Here is a 20,951-nt window from a genome sequence, read left to right on the forward strand (position 1 = left end):
ACTTTCTTTTCAACCACCACCAAATCTGATATTTTAGTTGCATTTTCACCACCCACTTTGATGCCCATGAAACAATTATTTTCATAATGATTAGATTTGAAGTTGGTGGTGGTTCTTCAAGGTTTTCTTTATAGATTTGGATGCCAAATATTTGCCAGAAATTCTATGATATATGTGTGTGTGTGTGCGCGCGCATGCGTGCGTGCGTGCACACACACACACACACATATACACACTGTTTTTTTGTGTGTGTTTCTGCTTATTTTATTTTTATTTTTTTTAAAAATAATATTTATTACTTTTCCAACAATTTAAACATTACAAAAAAGAAAAAAAAGAAAAAATGAACAATACAATACAATACAATACAGAAACACTACATAACACTAACACACACACATATACACACTGTTGTGTATATGGTGTATAATTTATAATTTAATAAGGTAATTTAATTTACCATTTAATGTTTTATTATGTTTTTATATATGTTGGAAGCTGCCCAGAGTGGCTGTGACAACCCAGTCAGACGCACAGGGTACAAATAACAACAATAACATTTTTTTATTATTAGCATTGAATATGTATTGTATATTGATTCCTGAAGTTCATATTGCAAATATTCATTTAGGGTGATACTCAATTCTATACTCAGAATAGACCCATTTGAAATAAGTGGGACTATGTTACAAATCATTTTAATCCAATGGGCCTACCCTGAGTATGGCTATCATTGGCTATCATCTATGAGCTATAAGAACTGTCATTTCACGAACATTCCTTTGCCAACGTTTAGCACAGTTCTAACTTATTTAGCACATATTTTTTTTAAGGGAAGGTGCATTGCTAAACTCTGAGAAAAATATGGATTGCACCTGGAGCTTCTTCTATGAGATCGGCACACCACATATACAACAGTTTAAAGCAATCATTAAAGATTTTGACTGGAGTCATAAATACAGAGAAGTCAATCAATAATTCTAAAATATAGCGTCTTTTTCTTTTATCAGCCAAGGGTGAAACACAGGCACATCCACTGAACATGGCTTTAATTGAATCACAGTTGCTTAAGTGTTCTCAGGAGGTGATAAATTAAAAAGTGTTATGCATGAAGGAAATAGGTTTCCACAAGCTGGAAAAAGCAATAAGGCCTGAACTTGGTAATAAATTGCTGGTTATCCACAAAAACCAAGTTGCTACCAATAAAAATTATCTGTGCACCTTTTTTCAAAAAAAAGAAAAAAGAAGGCAAGAAGAACATGTTTGCTTCTGTTCTCAAATTAACAAGGCTATCTATAAAAGAGGCAGAATTATTTCCTGCAAACGAATGTTGCCTTCTCTTATCCTTTGTGTTGTTTACAAGAACACCATTTAAATCAAGCACAACAACACCATTTAAATCAAGCCATAATTCGATTCAACTGCTGTTCTTTTTTTGAAGTAATTCTTTGTTTAATGTTTGATGATGGCATTGCTGGCTAAATTGACTGGCATTTGCTATCCAAATAATGAACTCGGTTACCAGAATCTTTTGACATAAAGCAGTAAAACAAATACTAAACTATGTGTTTTATGTTAAATTTCTGTTTGAGAAGGAAATCAGGACATACATTTCAAGATGAATCCATGTAATTACTAAAGAATCTTCCACACTTTAGTTTGCCCTTCCATTTCCCCAGGAAAACCCACAGTTTAATACTGAATTGGAACAAAGAGCAATGGGATTTTCCATTGATTGCTGTTTGTTCCGATTAACACTAAAGAACAGGTTTTCCAAGGTAATGTGGCAGGGCAAAGTCAAAACCACTTGAACCTGTGCCTAGAAAACCATTTGTACGCATGCTTTCTAGGTATGGGACAAGTGGAAGCGTGAATGAGCAAAATTATACTGAGCAAAATTGTGTACCAAAATAAACGAATTGGGGGAAATGTGCATGAAAATGCATATGAGATTTGGCTATCCTCAGGATAGAGGCAAGCTGCGCTTGACTGTTATGAATAGCATCAGATCTTTCCTCACTTTACATATGGAATCGATGTACTATTTACTTGTTAAATTCGTATCCTACCTTTGAACCCAGAAGCCTACTTTTCCTCCTGGTCAGTGCAGGAGTTGCCTGTATGCTGGTGATTTGGAGTGGAGTGAGCAGCTAAAAATTGCAGGAAAATGTCTCAAAACCGTTGCCTACTGTAGTGTGGCCCCTCTCCTTCTGGCTTAAAATAATAATAAGAAAAACCTGCCAGTTTGAGTCTTAGGGAAGTTGAACAGAAAAAGGATTTATTTCACAATAAGAATGGTAAACGGAAATATTTTGGGAGTTAGAGAGCTTCGAAGAATCAGCAAAATGTACACACCAAACTCAGCAGATATCGCAGACTTTTCAATAAGATGGAAAGTTAGATTTACTTTGGTTACTTAAACTTATCACAGAGATGTTCCAGCTTAGGTTTCAATAACTTGTGAGTTCAGAAACAGGCTGGTACTTTCTGTTAAAGGTAAAGGTAAAGGTACCCCTGCCCGTACGGGCCAGTCTTGCCAGACTCTAGGGTTGTGCGCTCATCTCACTCTAGAGGCCAGGAGCCAGCGCTGTCCGCAGACACTTCTGGGTCACGTGGCCAGCGTGACAAGCTGCATCTGGCGAGCCAGCGCAGCACACGGAACACCGTTTACCTTCCCGCTGGTAAGCGGTCCCTATTTATCTACTTGCACACGGGGGTGCTTTCGAACTGCTAGGTTGGCAGGCGCTGGGACCGAGCGACGGGAGCGCACCCCGCCGTGGGGATTCGAACCGCCGACCTTTCAATCGGCAAGTCCTAGGCACTGAGGCTTTTACCCACAGCGCCACCCGCGTCCCTAGTTAGGCTAGTATTAATCTGCCTATTGTCCTTCTGATTCCCCACCTTTAGAAATCTCACACCTGAGGCTCCTCTACAGTGGTACCTCTGATTAAGAACTTAATTCGTTCTGGAGGTCCGTTCTTAACCTGAAACTGTTCTTAACCTGAGGTACCACTTTAGCTAATGGGGCCTCCTGCTGCTGCCACGCCACCACTGCACAATTTCTGTTCTCATCCTGAAGTAAAGTTCTTAACCCAAGGTACTATTTCTGGGTTAGTGGTGTCTGTAACCTGAAGAGTCTGTAACCTGACGCGTCTGTAACCTGAGGTACCACAGTATTTGACTCAGCAAGGTTTCTTTCTTTTAGCTGGAACTCACCAGAACTCCGTTCCGACACTTCTCAGGTGGGTGCCATTGCCATTATAAGAACAAGAGTGGCATTCATGGTGAGTTCTAGCACCTCTTTTTTCTAGAAAAATAGCACTGTGCACACTCCCTTTCTAACTGGTTTGGGATTCTTCTTCTCTCATTAGGAAATCTATCCCCTTCCTATGGAAGTGGGATTTAAGTAGAGTGTTCCCTGAGAACTCCACTTCTCCCAGAATTCAGCTTTCTCGTGTCTGTATACCCTTTGAAAGACAATAACCACTGTCTTTCAATCCAGCCCCCAGCTCAGAGACTGCCTTCTCTGGCTGCAAATATCCCCTCAGGGTGGGTTTTCCACGGCTCAGAGGTTATACTGTTTTCCCAGCCCAATGCCATGAACAGAGTCCTGTCTCCACCCTCCTTCTGGCTAGCTGTACCTACCGCCAATCAAAGTGAAGCTGTAGCTCAGCATATTCCACTCTGGTGGAATTCCACCTGCACTGCTTTTTTCCTGGACTTTCCATCACACCTACGCATTTGGAAACTAATGCAAACAACACCATTACCCATATGTGTTAACATGTTCAGACGTAGGAGCAGAACAAACCATCTGCTTCTGTAAATGAAGAAACAGTAAAAAAAACCAAAAACCATAGAAATGCATGAAAGGGTAAGTAGAGCGAACATCCCAGCTCCTCAGTTACACAACATATGGGCAACCCAAGGAACAGTAACAGCAACTCGTGGCATACTACAACTCTGGAAAACCACAAGACCACCCACAGTCAGCAGCAGTGCTGAGCTTAGCACACATTTTTAAACTGGCAAGCCTCTCCTCATTTCTCAGATGGTAAGCTGGTAATTTGTATTCAGCCAATACACCTCCCAAAATATTCTTTAAAATGCACATGATCGTATGAGCCTAGAGGAGGAATGGAAGGTGAGGGACTTTAGTTGTTTAAAAAGCAAACAGAAATTATTAAGGTTGTTGTTGTTGTTTTGCAATTGCCTGACCCAACTGAGGACATCTCAGATGTTCGCTGATAGTGTGACTGACTGGTTCGTTTCATTTTTATGTTTCCAGGTAAAGTTCAGAGAGGTGTGCATTTCTCATGTAGGGAAAAATATCTAATGCATGCACCTTTGTGGAATTGACTGAATGCCAATAATGGGGGCAAATTCACTGTTGGAAGTCCTAGGTCCCATCCACATGGTACATTTGAAGCTGCATCTACCACTTGGCTTTTCCCAAAACATCTTGAGAACTGAGAATGCTGAGAGTTGTTATGAGACACCTATTCCCCTCATGGAGCTACAGTTTTGACAGGGTTTAACAATCAATCCTCTTTTCCCAGAGAACTCTTAGAATTGTAGCTGACAAATCTCTCCACCTTTAACGAACAACAGTTCCTGGGATTCTTTAGGGGAACCCATTACAGTGGTACCTTGGGTTACAGACGCTTCATGTTACAGACGCTTCAGGTTACAGACACCGCTAACCCAGAAATAGTACCTCGTGTTAAGAACTTTGCTTCAGGTTGAGAACAGAAATTGTGCTCTGGCAGCGCAGCAGCAGCGGGAGGCCCCATAGCTAGAGTGGTACCTCAGGTTAAGAACAGTTTCAGGTTAAGAACGGACCTCCAGAACGAATTAAGTTCTTAACCAGAGGTACCACTGTACTGTTTAAAGTGGTCTGTTACTGCTTTAAATGTCTATATCAGCAACGTGACATCAGCCAACATGACATTCTTGAGCTAAGTTCAATGTATTAGTGTTAGTGTACAAAGCCCTGAATGACCTAGGATCAGGTTACTAGAAGGAGCACCTTGCCTCCTTATACACCAGTCAGGTCATAGTCATCATGCAGAGAAGCTCTCCTGACTGTCCCACAGGGGTTTGTTTAGCAGTCAGTGGTGTAGCATGGGTTGCCTGTGTCCGGGGCATGCAGGGTGTGGATGGGAGAGAGAAAAATGGATGGAGTACGCATGCACATTCAACTGCCTAGCAGAGATTGCAGCCAGAGAGATACGAAGAATCGTTCTGTTGTCTGAAGAGGTCACTTCCTGATTTGCAAGGAGAAGCCATTTTTAATGGAGCCCGATGACGGAAGCGCGCAACTGTATTGAGGCGGCACCGAGTGTTGAATTTTTGCACCCCCTAACAATTTTGTGCCTGGGGCAACCACCCCCTGCCCCCCCATGTCACTATTAGCAGCTTCTGCTGGAACCTAAGCTTTCAGAACAGTAGCACTAACCCTTTGGGATATACTTCCTGTTGGAATTAAACAGGCACTTGCAAATCCTGATCTGTTCCATTGTTTGCTGAAAACATTTATGTTCTGTCAAGAGTGTTTAGAGAATGCACTTAATTGAATTCCTTGTTGGATCACTTGATCCTGTCCATTTGCAAAATGAAATGTGACTATAGATTTTGCTTTAATTTGGGGAAACACTTCCACAATATTTTATTATAATGAGCTGCTGGTTTAGAAATGCCTTTATAAGTAAAAGTGAATATTCACATGTAATGGCGTCAAGCTAGCAGTCACCTTTCCTGTATTTGTGCATTCGGTTCTTCCTATCAAATTTCAAGTCACGTTGACACCACTTTGGATTCATAACCAGTTCAATATAAGCTTCACCATTTCTCCTCTACCACTACCGCCACAAGTCTCAAAAGCTTGAAAAACCTCTGATATGACAGCATGGGCACTGCCAAAACACGTCTTGTTTTAGTTATTCCATACCAAGACCAGATGTAGGTTTGATGAGGCCCTAAGCTACTGAAGGTAATGGGGCCCTTTATATGCCCAGCTGTCCTTTGTCAACAACAAATTGTCACTGTTTTTTGTGTTGAATATATGCTATATGGTAATTTATGGACCTAACAGGTATCTAAAGCCATTTGCACATAACAAAATATGTATTTTCTCAAAGTAATTGTTGAACTGAAATACAATGAAGAAGTATATTAATAGTGAAATACAATGAATAAGTATATTAATTTTGAAATAACTATTAAGCTCTAACTTAAAATGATTTTTTATGCATAACAAACTTAATAATGCAAACACATTGGCATTACATCGTAGGAGCCTACACAGCACATAACACTGTTGCTGTACGTAGGTTTTATTTTATTTGTTTTTTATCTTATATTTTGGAAATGTACATCCAGTTATATTTCCCATAGAGTGGGACCCTATGCCAGGCTTCCTCATCCTCGGCCCTCCAGATGTTTTGAAACTACAATTCCCATCATCCCTGACCACTGGTCCTGCTAGCTAGGGATCATGGGAGTTGCAGTCCAACAACATCTGGGGACCCACAGGTTGAGAACCGCTGCAAGCTATAGCTTGTTTAGGTTATATGTAAATCCAGCACTGTTCCATACTACATAAACCAAATTCAAAACTTTACCCATTTCCTTCGTTCTGCAGAATATAATTCCATTAAAATGCTTGGCAGGTTAAACCAAGCTATTATTATCCTAGAATTATCAATGTCTCTTAGCATGTGAAAGCCACAGACAATTGCAGAGTTTTCCCCCTTCCTTATCTGTTGGATTCTCACCACCTCCCTGTCCCTCCTATCAAAATACACAAAGCTCTTGTTTATTTGTTATCATTAAGGTTTCTTGCTGGGACACCAGTCTCCCCCAGTCTCTTTCCCATGCATGTATGCTTCTAAGCAGGGCAGTATGGATGCTCATCAGACGCCCAATATACATTGTAGACCATTTCTAACACACACAAAAGGTAATTAAGATAATGCTAATGACTTTATCAGATTTTTTTCATTTTAAGTAGTTGAATGAAGTCATGGAATTTGGCTCACAGCAAGAGATCTCTCTACACACTTTTTATTTATGACTTGCTTTCCACCTACGCTGACACAGCTGGGAATTTACAACGGCACCAAAAGCATTACAAGTAGTAACCTCAGAAATTCCACATTTTTATCGGGCTGCATTATTATGGAACGTTTGTCATGCAGCCCAAACGCTGTCAGTTCTGTAAGTGATTTACGGCAACATCTGAAGGGAAAAAAAAAAAAAAAAACGAAACAAAGAACACGGGGAAGGGATAGGAACTCATCCCTGCATTGGACCCTACTGTTTTAGAAGATATTCCTGCCACATCACATTGAGGAACACACAGAACTAGAAAACGCAGCCTGCTTACAAGTGCATATCAGGAAAATGTGGCTGAAGAGGTCTAAAAGCAAAGCCCATCCTTTTCTAAGCCGTAGTCCTATGCCTGTCTACTCAACAAATTCACTGAGACTTACTACAGAATCACAAGTATAGGGTTGTGGCTTTAGAAATGTCACACACTAGTTGTATAAAGCATCTGTTGGGGAAAATATATTGATTTTAGGTCCTCCCTGAAAAATGCACACAAAAAAGATGCAGCCTAGGGTGAACATAATTATTTAACAGGTGGGGCTCAATGAGAACACTGCTTTAATTTTTGATAATATACAGATGCACACAAATCAAAGCAGCAACCCAAAAAAATGAAGCAGTGTCTAAGCAGTGTCCATTAAAGCTAGTGAAATTCTAGGTTGCATCCACCAAAGTATAATGTCCAGATCAAGGGAAGTAATAGTTCCACTCTTTGTTGCCCTAGTTAGACCCCACCTGAGTACTGTGTCCTGTTCTGGGTGCCACAATGTAAGAAGTGTTAAGTTGTGGGTGAACATATAAGACGACACAGCGATTCTTCAAACAGCTCTTGTTTATTCACAGGCCCGAACAGAACTCAACTGAAGGGTTCAGTCAGCCTGCTTATATAGAGCTCCAGTACAACGTAACTGTAAAAATTTTCTAAAACTATCCAATCACTGAACATCACTTTCGATCCCTTATTTGCATAACTATCTACAGTATCCCCCTGCTGGCCCAGGGTGAGAACTTCAGTTCATAACAAGAAGGATACTGACAACCTGGAAAGTGTGCAGAGGAGGGTGAAGAAGATAATAAAAGATCTGAAGACCAAGCCTTATGAGGAATGGTTGAGGAATGTTTAGCCGGGAGAAGACTGAGAGGTGATATTAAAGCCATCTTCAAGTATCCGAAGGGGATTCAAATGGTAAGAAAAGAGCTTCTGACGGAACATTCTGTCATTTCAAACTCATGTCCTATCACCTCCGCTACACCTGTATGAATATCAAGCCACAAACTTTATTTGATATCTGCGTCAGAAGGAAAAATAGCATAGCATAGCTCTGCGTTCCATGAGCGCAGAGTGTCAGGGTCAACCATTTAGCCTCTTTCTAACTAATAAAACTCAGATGCCAGAAATTGTGTGTGGAAGCAAACTAAAAATATATTTTTGCAATGTTTCTACCTCCAAAATTTAATGTGTGACAACATGTTCTCTGGAACTGGTTCCTCCATACAGGCACATATCAAAATGAAGGGTGCCTTGTGAAGAAATCATAGTTCTTCCTTTCAAAATGTGCACAAACAGTGTATTTGTCCAGAGGCAGCCTTCACAGCCAACACAAGCGGCAAATGTTTTTTTACTCAGGAATTCCATCTGTAAGACATCTTAAGAGGTCCTCAGTGTCCAGCAGTTGGGAGCTGACAATTGAAACTGGAGCTCCTCTATTAGCTGAAAAGTGTTGCAATATGCTTAACAGCATGATACACTTAAGAACCATTAAGGCCCATTGATGTTAATAGGAGATTTAAGTACAGTATATGCCTATTTGCTCTACTTAAAGTCAATGGAAATCAGAAGTGCCCAACTTTGGGTAGACTGGGCCTTCTGACAAGATGTAAAGCCATAATACGAAAAGCAGAATTTTACACTTGTTCGGGTCCCACCCTCCTCTATTTTGGCTTGGTGTCAATTCTTTCTCCTCTTTTCTGGAATTTCCAGGATTGGAAAGCCAACTTGTTGAAAGCCCTCGTCTAGGAAGAAGAGGAAAAGAATCCAAAAGTCTGCCTATCTATGCACATCTCACCATGCAGATCTTTAGCTCTTTAGTCTAACTTATGGGTAGGCAAACTAAGGCCCGGGGCCAGATCCGGCCCAATCACCTTCTCACCTTCTAAATCCGGCCCGCAGATGGTCCAGAATCAGCGTGTTTTTACATGAGTAGAATGTGTCCTTTTATTTAAAATGTGTCTCTGATGTTATTTGTGGGCCTGCCTGGTGTTTTTACATGAGTAGAATGTGTCCTTTTATTTGAAATGCATCTCTGGGTTATTTGTGGGGCATAGGAATGCATTCATCCCCCCCCCCCCCCAAAAAAATATAGCCTGGTCCCCCACAAGGTCTGAGGGATAGTGGACAGGCCCCCTGCTGAAAAAGTTTGCTGACTCCTGGTCTAACCGTCTGTAAAATTAAACTCTGCTCTGTCATTAGTGTAACTCTAGATAGAAGTATTGAAAATTGTTGAGTATGAGCATCCAATGAATAATGAGCTTACTCTTAGGAAAGTGAGTATAGGATCGCACCATGAGCAAGCAAATCTAATTTAGGGTTTCTTGCATTACTGTCTCGGAGCTGTGTGTCTAACCCTGGAAAAATTAATTTCTTTCAAAACACCGTTAATTATCCCCAAATGCTGATATCAGTGTCTGCCACCACATAACCACATCTGGCAACAATGAAGACAAATTAACAATAACAGTCAGAAAACCTGGCAATTTGATAAACAAAAGCATGAAAAATCCATTCTGTACAGTTAGACCACCGGTGACTGAAGATGGATTAGCTTCCTGTCTCCAATGCTAGGGCTGAAATTAAAGAGGGAAATTACACTGCAATCTGGATGCCAGGTTCCTGGATGGGGAGAAAAAGAGAGCGCTTTGACTTCACTGGGAGGGGCAATGGGGAGGGGAAAGGACCTTTTGCTCCAGACTTACTCTCTGAAAGATGCAGCCTACAGAGTTCTGTTCCAACAGCTGCTTTCAATTAAGCTTTAAAAAGTCTGACAACTATATAAATTTGCACCTTCAAAGTGAAGGGATTTTTTAATATATTTTTTAAAAAGAGACTCATAATATTAGCCTACAGGGAGCCACATGGGTCTAAGCAGATTGTTGAGATGAGGATTCACAACTTTCAGGAGCCCTCAAGTAATGAAAACAGATGGGGGAGGGTAAATTAGGCTTTCAATACCTTGAAATACATTTCTTACCACTCCCACCATTCTTGCTTAAAAATGGCGTGGTTGCAGGGTTCCCCCACTTTAAACCTGGTCTAGATGAATTGTACCATTTAACTGAAGAATACTTAAATGTGTATTTTTAAGACAATAGGGAATTATGTGCTTCCTCCATAAGTTGGCCTCCAATTCCTATCAACTGCAGCTACCATGGTCAATGGTCGAAAATTGTAGTTCAGCAGTATCTGGAGGCCACAGGTTAGCCACCCCTACTTTACTTTAGAGTAATACATGGATAAAAAGGTAAAGGGACCCCTGACCATTAGGTCCAGTCGTGGCCAACTCTGGGGTTGTGTGCTCATCTCGCTTTATTGGCCGAGGGAGCCGGCGTACAGCTTCCAGGTCATGTGGCCAGCATGACTAAACCGCTTCTGGCGAACCAGAGCAGCGCACGGAAATGCCGTTTACCTTCCCGCCGGAGCGGTACCTATTTATCTACTTGCACTTTGACGTGCTTTCGAACTGCTAGGTTGCCAGGAAATACAGGGATAACCTCGACTTAATATAGGGCTGCAAATACAATGGCTTCTCTGTAATATATAAACTTAGCACATGCAGGGAGAGTAGAGAACGTTTTCAAGTAAGCCCTCTACTGTGTGCATATTTGGAGGTGATGAAAATCATACCACACACCCTGAAAAATATTTGAGTCCCCCTTAACACATTATACACAGAGACGCGGGTGGCACTGTGGTATAAACCACTGATCCTAGGATATGCTGATCAGAAGTTCGGAGGTTCGAATCCCCGCAACAGGGTGAGCTCTCGTTGCTCTGTCCCTCGTCCTGCCAGCCTAGCAGTTCAAAAGCATGTCAAAGTGCAAGTAGATAAATAGGTACCGCTCTGGCGGGAAGGTAAACGGCGTTTCCGTACGCTGCTCTGGTTCGCCAGAAGCGGCTTAGTCATGCTGGTCACATGACCCAGAAAAACTGTCTGCAGACAAACATCGGCTCCCTCAGCCAGTAAAGCAAGATGAGCGCCGCAACCCTAGAGTAGTTTGCGACTGGACTTAATTGTTGGGGGTCCTTTACCTTTACAGCATTATACACATTTATTTTACCAATATACTGAGTGCGTGGAGGGGTGCGGGTGGTCAAATCCACAGGCATAGGATGTGGGATATCTGGCATGACAGTGCTATATGAGCAAAGAACCTTGAGCTTGTAGTCAGTCTCAGGATGATCATGCCAGCAGTGTTAATGCGGCTGCAAAACACAATTTTAGGCTGCATTAACAGAACCATCGTTTCCAAGACTCAAAAAGTAATCGTTCTAGCCAGACCTTGTCTGGAATACTGCGTAAGGTTCTGGTCACAGCATTTTAAGAAGGATATAGACAAATCGTAAAAGGTTCAGAGGAAGGCAACAATGCTAGTCAGTGGATGTAGGAAGTAGCTTAGTCTCTATAGTAGCACTGAGGAATCTCTGGCCTGCAGGCCAAATGAAGGCCTCGTTTGGTCCATGAGGTTGCTTAGGCCAAACCATGCTCACCTGTCCTGCATGATCTCAATGGGGGACAAGTAAAGACGCAGCTCCCTACCAAAAGGGACCAGCTGACCATCAAAACCCTGTGCTTTTGCCCTTTTGGTTTGTTGAAAGGTACTTTCCCCAAAGGTATTGGGACCTGTGATTTTTAACTTGTAACCTGGAATGCACTGTGGACATCAAAACTGTTCTGGGTCTTCCCAAACTGGGAAGCATTGAAATGGCAAATGCGATTCAACATAAGCAAGTGTTAAGGTAAGTACAACAGGGCAAAACAGTCTCACTTCCTATATACAGTGGTACCTTGTGTTGCGTAACCTCCAGGTTTGAGTTACGGGTATACTTCTGGGTTTTGCCCATCGCACATGTGCAGAAGCGCTCTATAGCACCATGTGCAGAAGTGGCGCCTCTAGTTATGGATTTTTAGGAGTGCACACGGCACCCCAAAACGAATTAAATCCGTAACCAGAGGTACCACTGTACAGCTTTGGAGTCTGAACTGACAGTGACTGATGGCAAAAGTGTTTGGATATGTGCAGTGTAGCCCCACCACAAGTAATTTGCCCATCAGAGTGTTTTGGCTCAAACAGAGCAGGGTGCCTTTTGCTGTTTTCGAGTGAGGATACATAAGAAGTAATGTTCCCAGTTACTTCTTTACAATTAGAAGACTTCATCAGCTGTAAGCTTTGTTCTGTTCCTAGGCAGGTAACCTTCTGAAAGTGTTATGAAAATACTTTATTGGGGTATGCTTTCATAAAGCAGGCTTAACAGACTGTTGAATGACTTGATAAACAGGGTTTAAAACTAGTTTTCGATCTTTGGCAAAAAAAATAATAATTGGACATTGCTACATTTTTAGAGATGATTTTGTTTGGGAAACTGAAATGGTAAAATAACAAGCATAAAATGATTAACTAATATTCATTGGGGAATGTTTTCCAGTGGCACGCAATCAAAGATTCATACAAATCAAACATGTCTGCCTTAAGGAACGCATCGCATGTGGATGGGCTGTTCCTTTCCATGTGCAAAGCTCTACATACAACTTGGAATTAGGCCAATGTATGGTGGGTTTGAATATGCTGTTGCTCATTTCGCTCTGCAGAACTGTGATGCACATTGGCGAAGCTGCCTAAATCACAAGTAGCCGCTCAAGTAAAATAATGAACGCTATCTGGAAAAGGAGACTTACAAGTGCCTTTGTTCAGATGCCAAATATTCTGCTATGGGCGCTTATGCACTGTAGTGCAGACAAATTGGTGAAAAGATGGTTGGAGGAGGGAAACGACTTTTTCATTTCTCTGGACATAAAAAGCCGGCTGTATATTTCTTTTTATTACAGTGCTTCAAGTGCACAAGGCAGCCCAATGTATTAAAAAGTGATATGGAAATATGACCGTTTTACCTGCTTATAACTTTGGAATGACCATTAAATGCACACACACACACACACACACACACACACACACAAACACCCTTGGAAACAAAACATGTACATATGTTGGTATTCCTTTAGAACACTTTAGCACCCATTTCAACAAAATGAAATCTGTCTTAGTAACAAATGCATAGTTATTATTCACACCGTTAATTTACAAAAAGGTACCATTCAGTTAAAACAAAGCTATAAAATTATTAGAAATATATTCTATAAGGAATGTATAATCTGCATAAAAATGTATAATGTTTTGGCAATAAAACTGCATCTGTATAAAAAAAATGTATTTCTTTCTTTCTTTTTGAATCATAGCCCTAATAAAAAACAAGTATGGAGTGTCTTCTTTCCTCTCCTTTTTTAAATAATGTCCACTTTGAGGTAGTATATTTCTTTGGTTCATAAATCAGCTTGCAGGGTAGAGGGGGAGCTATGTATCCAACTCAGAGAACCGAAAAGCAGGAGTCCTAAAATTTTCAGCAGCCTGTCCGTATATACAATTGCCACTGTCCCCTTCATGAAACGTCCGGTCTTTTCTGTTATCATCCTCAGACTCTGAGTCAAAATTCAATGATTCACGAGGATGATTTTGAGAAGCTCTTGGCTGCCAAATTGAAGGCTGCCTACAACTTGAGAAGGAATCAAGCTGGTGTCTCCATATAGGTTTCCCAAACGTTCCTGAAAGACACACAAGAGAGAAAATATGTTTGTCAAGTGCTCTCCATTAAGAAGGGACAAAAGGCCACCCCACAGACCAGTGAAATGTTCTTAAATCAGATTCACCTTTCTACCTCTGCCTTTTGACACAGTTAAATGTTGAAGTTAGTAACAAGATGCATTTTTAAAATAGTCAACTCCCTGAGTTTAGCCAGAGGCGGTATACATGTGGCTGCAGATTTTCACTCAACACTATTGCCAGCTGGTCGGGGAATTCTGTGTGCAAATGGGTGCTGAATGCTGAATTTCCCAACCCAATGTTGAAAAAATAATAATAATTTAATAATTTATTATTTGCACCCCGCCCATCTGGCTGGGTTTCCCCAGCCACTCTGGGCGGCTTCCACAAAGACCAAAAATACACTAATAATGGAGACTGCATGCCCATGGTTCACATTTACTTGCTTTTTCAAAGCTATTTTAACCACTGAAAGCATACCCATGAAAGTGCCGCTTGTAGTAAGAGGAGGCAGCTCTTGATTTCTGCTAAATTCACATGCATCCAAATTCAGATGCAAGCTTCTTGTTCCACTGTCTTCACGCTGAGTGTAAGCAGAGGGGAGCAATTTACTACTTGGAGGGTGTATTCCAGAAATGCTGATATACTGGTCAAAAGGATCTTCAGGCGGGTGGGGATAGGGGTAGCATTCCTTTTCCTTCAAGCAGCTTGAGTCATACAGGTCCGCACACACAGTCCTTTGCTCTGGATTGCAGCCTTAAACAAACACCATAAGCAAAAAAACAAGGTTGGGTTAGCTTCGCTAAGCAAAAGAGAACCTTCAAAAAGAGACAATGAAATGCAGCAAACTATTTTATATATACATATGGAATGAAGATTACCTGCATGGTATACATCAAACATATCTGGGCCACATATATTGCTTTTCATATATATACTTCCTGAAGTTCCCAGATAATGACATAAGAATGGATCTGTTACAGCTTCCAAGTCATTTTCACTGCAGTTATCTGTATGACAAATTCCTTCAAAAGAGAAATGGTGTATAGGTCAGGATCCCTTTATTTTCACTTTAACTGTCATATATGAACACATATTATCATTTTTTATTGATTTCAAAGTAATATTATTTTGAGGTACTCATTTATTTCTTTATTAGGTGTATTTAGAGTCCACCCTTCACCCAAAGGTCCCAGATATCATACTAATTTGAGAACTTAATAAGATTTTTTCAGAGTTAGTGGTTTCCAGTATTAAGAGTTGTGCACCCTTAACATCCAGTTCCACAGAGTCTATTTAGATCGTGTGGCACTGACCACGCTGTGGGACATCTCAGCTTTCTGTAAAAATGCCCCTAAATTCTAGAAGTAGCTTGTCAAAGGTGTGGAAAAGCTGCTGCTTGGGCAGGGTGGTGGCGGAGAGGATCTCCTAACAACATTCCTTACAAAGAACTGGCTGTTCAGCCCTCTAGATCACAGTCATTGCCAGGGTCACTGTGATAATGTCCCTTGTCAAGTTAGGTGCACTTATTCTGGCACAAGATTTCCTCAACAGCGAGAGCTAGAAGAAGGGTGGGGAATTTGTGGCCCACAAGCTGTTGTCACATAATCTCTGATCATGAGGCTGATGGGAGTTGCAAGATAATAATAATAATAATAATAATAATAATAATAATAATAATAATTATTATTATTATTATTATTTACAGTAATACCTCTGCAAACATCCACCTTGTCTAGCATCCATTCCAGTGAATGTCTGCAGCAAACCCGGACGTACCAGAATGGGTCACTTCCAGGTTTGCCACTCGCACATGTGCAGAAGCTCTAAATTGCGGTTTGCGCATGCGCAGAAGCGCAAACCACTCCATGCGTAAGCACAGATGTGGCGCTTTGCCCTGCATCGTTTTTGGCTAGCAGCCAGGGCTCCGGAACGGATCCCGGCTGCAAAACAAGGTACGACTGTATTGTTTATACCCTGCCCATCTGGCTGGGTTTCCCTGGCCACTCTGGGCAGCTCCCAACCGAATATTAAAAACATGATAAAGCATTAAACATTAAAAAACTTCCCTACACAGGGTTGCCTTCAGATGCCCCTGGGGGGCCCCAGTCTCCCCACCTCTGATCTAGAGCGTTAAGTAGGGCACAAAATATGGCTGCCACACCAAGTCCTTCTGTTGCATCTCACAGAAAGAACCAGTGGATACAGACTTTGCCTTCTGGATATGGAAGACTTGGGAAAGTACTTGGAACAAAATAACCTCTGCATGATGCTGGGGAATGGGGAAAAACTGAACTTATCCTGTCAAGACAGAAACGTCTCAGCTGACTCTCTTGCTGAAGACGCTTGGTAGCATTCGGATCACTACTGTATTGATGTCCTTGGCCAGTGATTGAAAAGCTTGGCTCCAGGTGGAAAATAAAATGAAAGAAAATGCACAAGAAAAATCTCCAAGCCATTTCCTCGAAGCACTCCCCAGCAGGATAAAAACGTATGAATTTGCATCTGTATACACCGATGATCTAAATGCTAAAAGATGGCAAGTGTTTTGATATCCCAATACCCTTTAAGGGACCATAGCCATTGTTGACAATTTTCTCATCAACAGAGTCTATCTGTCGAAGAAGCTACCCTCTATGAATTAAGGACAATAGTGATTGGATCTCTAGCTTTCGGATGATACACTTCAACATTTTGAATGCTTACCGCTGCTGTCTCTTTGTTGTAAGAAATATCCTCCCATGGATGAGGATGAAGATACAAAATGATGTTGACTTCCATTCTCCAATGACCCATATCCATCTTGCCTTTCAGCTAGAGTTCCCTGGGATGACAGATAGCTTGGAATATCAGCAGGCAGATTTGTCTCATCTGCGATTTAAGCAAACACACGGAGCTATCAGCATCAAGATTCTTTGCCGCATTTTAAGGCTAATGAGCAACAGAGGGATGTATTTGAAAAGCTATTCGCTCTTCTGAATCAGAGTCAAGAGACACAAATAAGCCTGGAAGAAAAACCTCTGTAGGTTAACCACAAACATATTTCAGCTCTGCTCTTCCGGTGCCAAGTTTCAGTTTACACACCTGTGTTTGTGATGCTGCAATCTTCATTTCTCCTTCTTGTGTGGTATATGATGACCACCCACACGAGGGAAGTGCCCACCACGCAGCACACCACAGCTATGATCACAACGCCCACAGTGGCCCATCCATCATCGTCCAAAGACGGGGCAGCGTTCTGAGGAGAGTCACAGGTTGGCGTGGGAATTACGCTGAGGCGGATGTTGCCTCTCTCTGTCCCAAGAGTATTAGACATTTCGCACGTGTACTTCCCAGCGTCTTCGAAGTCTGTGTCCACAATGATGAGCAACTGGTTTCCTGCTGCAAAGAAATGCCTCTCCGTCACCTTCAGAGTGCTGTCGTCTTTGGTCCAGTTAAGCCGAGGAGGGGGGCTACCACCGGCGATGCACTGCAAGACGGCCGTTTCCCCTTTCGTCACCGTCCGGTCCAGCAAAGGCCTCAAAAACGAGGGTGTTTCTGAAGGAAAGAGGGGGAGCAGCAAATATATGAATGTTACCAAGAATGAATCTTTATTTGCGTCAGCCATCAGCAAAAAATAACAGTATGATATACAAAGAATAGAAAGAAAAAGTCAATTGTATAAAATACATTTTAGGGTTTTGAATCAATAGTCAAATAGTGGATCTTATTCTGATTGCCCCAGCTAAAAACCTTGTAAGCTTTGCTGTCACCTGCTCATCTTCATCTGCCAAGAGAAAGGACACTGTGGCAGTGGTTGGGTGACCCAGAATGGACAATAAAAGAGGGGTGATAATCTCATTCCTCAAGTCTTTATAAAGAGTGCAAGCCAGAAGGGCATGCGCCACTGATTTGGTACTGCCATCTCTGCAAGGACATAAGCGTTTTTTGTGTGGAATCTGTTGAAATCGTCCCTCAAGTACAGCCAAGGGCAATACATTCAATCTTGAGAGAGTAAAAACGTGTCTATATTTTAGAATTGCTAGGTTATGCAGATGGGGTGCCAGAGAGTTGAAATGGGAAGGTGGAAAATAGTCATACAATGGGCAAAATTTCCTTACAGTGGCCAGGTTGTTCTGACGCTCGATATCATTTAGGCGCTGACAAATTAGACTGTTTGCTTTACTAAAACCCAAAGTGAGTAGCTGTTGTGATGATAAACCACAAGAGTGAAGTTTTTGATAAGACAATTTTAGTCCAGGCGCTCTTGTGACAATCTTGCAGCACTAGGGATATTTGAGTCCAAGTCCAAAAATATCTCTAAAGCTTTAATCATGTTATCAGCAAGCAAAGACAAAGGGGCACCCCCAGTGTTCAGTTGGCAATCACATTTTATCTTACCTAACACTGTTAATGTTGCATTAGCAGAGATGCTCCCAGCAGTGTTCTGAGCTGTGCAGCTGTAGACACCAGTATCTTCAATTTTGACATCCACTATAAAGAAGACATCGTCCTCAGGCATCACATGCATGCGTCTCTTACGTGCTGCGGGAAAGTCAGTGCCGCCATCTTTCTGCCAAGCGATCTGGGGCACCGGGTGGCCGACTGCAGCACATTCCAGCCGTGCCATCGCCCCTGCACGGATGGTGAGGTCCATGGGCATCTTGGTAAATGAAGGAAGCACTACAAAAAACACAAAAGATGCAAAAATATACACGTGAGTTTTCTTATTAGATAGTGTAGACCACAGTTTTCAGTATGGCCATACAATGTAAGTGGAATCGGTGTCACCATCGATTCATGGACAATTGTTTCCCCTGCTCTCTAACAGCTCAACTAGGTCTAGATTTTTTAATGCCCAACTCCGAAGGAAACATCTGCAAGCTGCTTTTGAAATAAGGACTGATTTCAGGGAAGCACATACAGGGCAATCATTTCCTCATCCCAGGCACTAGCAGCATAACATTACGAAGTGGCTGCTTGCTATGCTATCAATTCCGTTGCTGATTCTCTAGTTTATTTGGGGATAGATGAACCTGTCAATATCAGTTTCTCTCGGTGTGCCTTGTTTCTTCATCAGATTTTTTTTTTAATAAAAAAATTGTCTGCATGAAAATCTGTATGCAATTCCTGCTGATATGTACATTTTGCATTCATACTGTGATTTGAGAAAGGCACCACCAAATTTGTAGATGTGCATATTTTGAATGATTGGGGCCTCCTGGTTTACACATTAATTCTGGGAGTGTGAGTTGTGTGAATTTCTTTCCCATGATACTGTATTTCATTTTACTTGAATATTTGACTGAATGGTCTCTTTAACTGGGTGTATCTTGGATGGCAATTCTTTGAATCTTTGATGAACCAAATGCAGTCTACTTTATATAAATAATTTCTAAAGAATCAAATGAGGTTTAACAGGTTGTGACGTACACAGCTCGGGAAAACATATATATGAATTAATCTTATTTTAGACAGACCGTATTCACTCACATTTCAATCCAAGGTTAATTCTGGGACAACTTTGTTGGATATAACCTATTGAATCCCAGATATTTATATATATGGTTTTGGTACATTCAAATATAACGTGCTTTCACATTTGTTCCCCGTGTGTCCAGAGAAGGCAGCCAACAGTATCTCAACTTTCAGTATCCAAATATTTCGGGTGATGCCTTTTGGATTACATATCATATGATTTTTGTTTAATATATAGGTAATCTCAAGATGCTTACTGTTCACTGTGAGTTTAGCTTTGACAGAGTAGGATGAGCCAAAGTGATTTGAAATAACACACTGATATTTCCCCTCGTTGCTGAATTCCACATTGCGCAGCCTAAGAATGGTGGTATATTCCATCACTTCGCCGCCCTGTGCCCTGAGATGTGCGTAATTCTCCATTTCAGCATCATGCAGCAATTCATTGTCCTTCTTCCAAGCAAAAGTCATCGGGGAATCGCTGCTGCTGGCAGCTGAACATATAAAACTTAAATTGGAACCTTTGATTGCTGACTGAGTTTCAGGCTGTACAGTTATCTGTGGCTTCGGAAAATCATCTGTGAATATAAGAGCAAAGGGGGGTGGGGAACAAATTGCAATAAGCTCATGTGATTTCTTGTCGGAGACGAAAGTGAGAGACCAGACCAGACCTTTAATTATAGGTTTGGAAGAATCAAGTACTTAAAAGAGATATTATGCAGATTTTCAATCAGCAGTCTAAATCATGGATGGCGAACCTTTGACTCCAACTCCCATCATCCCTGACCATTTGCTACGGTGGCTGGGGCCTGATGGGAGTTGCAATCCAACATCATCTGCAGGGCCACAGGGTCCCCCATCCCTGTTCTAAATTGTACTCTTGAGGGAGGTTCTTTTGCCAATAGCTGGGGAAGCAGGTGTCACTAAACCACTGAGCCTCTTGGGCTTGCCAGTCGGAAGGTTGGCAGTCGAATCCCCGCAACAAGGTGAGCTCCCGTTGCTCTGTCCCAGCTTCTGCCAACCTAGCAGTTCGAAAGCACACCAGTGCAAGTAGATAAATAGGTACCACTGTGGTGAGAAGATAAATGGTGTTTCCGTGTGCTCTAGCTTCTGTCACGGTGTTCCGTTGCGCCAGAAGCAGTTTAGTCATGCTGGCCACATGACCCAGAAAGCTGTCTGCGGACAAACGCCGGCCAACAGCATCTGGTGGAACACTAGCTCTCCATCTCAGGTCTACAGAGTAACTTTGCATTTACTTGAGTTCATCTCAGAAACTGTGTCCATCAAAGGCACTATCCTTTCCCAAATAAGGAAGCATCACACATACACAAATGGATCCTCTCTTTCTTGTCTACAGAAAGAGGACGTTGCTGGATTGGCTGGGGCAAGCCAGCCCAGGCCTCCCATTCCCTCTGATGTTTGGCCATGCTGCTTTCGCATGTGGTTGGGGGTAGGTGGGGCTAAGAGAAGATAAACAGGGCTCTACTGAATCCCATTGGGAAATTGTTGTACTC

At 41.8% G+C, this 20,951-nt stretch overlaps 1 protein-coding gene across 1 annotated transcript in view; it reads right to left on the reverse strand.

The window, feature by feature from the left end:
• Window positions 1-12,589: 12,589 nt before the first annotated feature.
• Window positions 12,590-20,951, reverse strand: part of LRIG3 (leucine rich repeats and immunoglobulin like domains 3) — a 55,817-nt gene continuing 47,455 nt past the window's right edge. The window contains exons 13-19 of the mRNA XM_083399434.1: window positions 19,695-20,015; window positions 18,361-18,642; window positions 17,065-17,517; window positions 16,687-16,851; window positions 14,862-15,005; window positions 14,461-14,736; window positions 12,590-13,982 (exon numbers count right to left, since the gene is read on the reverse strand). Coding sequence (XP_083255560.1) covers window positions 13,735-13,982; window positions 14,461-14,736; window positions 14,862-15,005; window positions 16,687-16,851; window positions 17,065-17,517; window positions 18,361-18,642; window positions 19,695-20,015 — 1,889 coding nt within the window. The 3' untranslated portion in view covers window positions 12,590-13,734. The remainder of the gene's footprint in view (window positions 13,983-14,460; window positions 14,737-14,861; window positions 15,006-16,686; window positions 16,852-17,064; window positions 17,518-18,360; window positions 18,643-19,694; window positions 20,016-20,951) is intronic.

This window comes from Podarcis tiliguerta (assembly GCF_965153285.1).
Source record: "Podarcis tiliguerta genome assembly, chromosome: 10".
Lineage (NCBI taxonomy): Eukaryota > Metazoa > Chordata > Lepidosauria > Squamata > Lacertidae > Podarcis > Podarcis tiliguerta.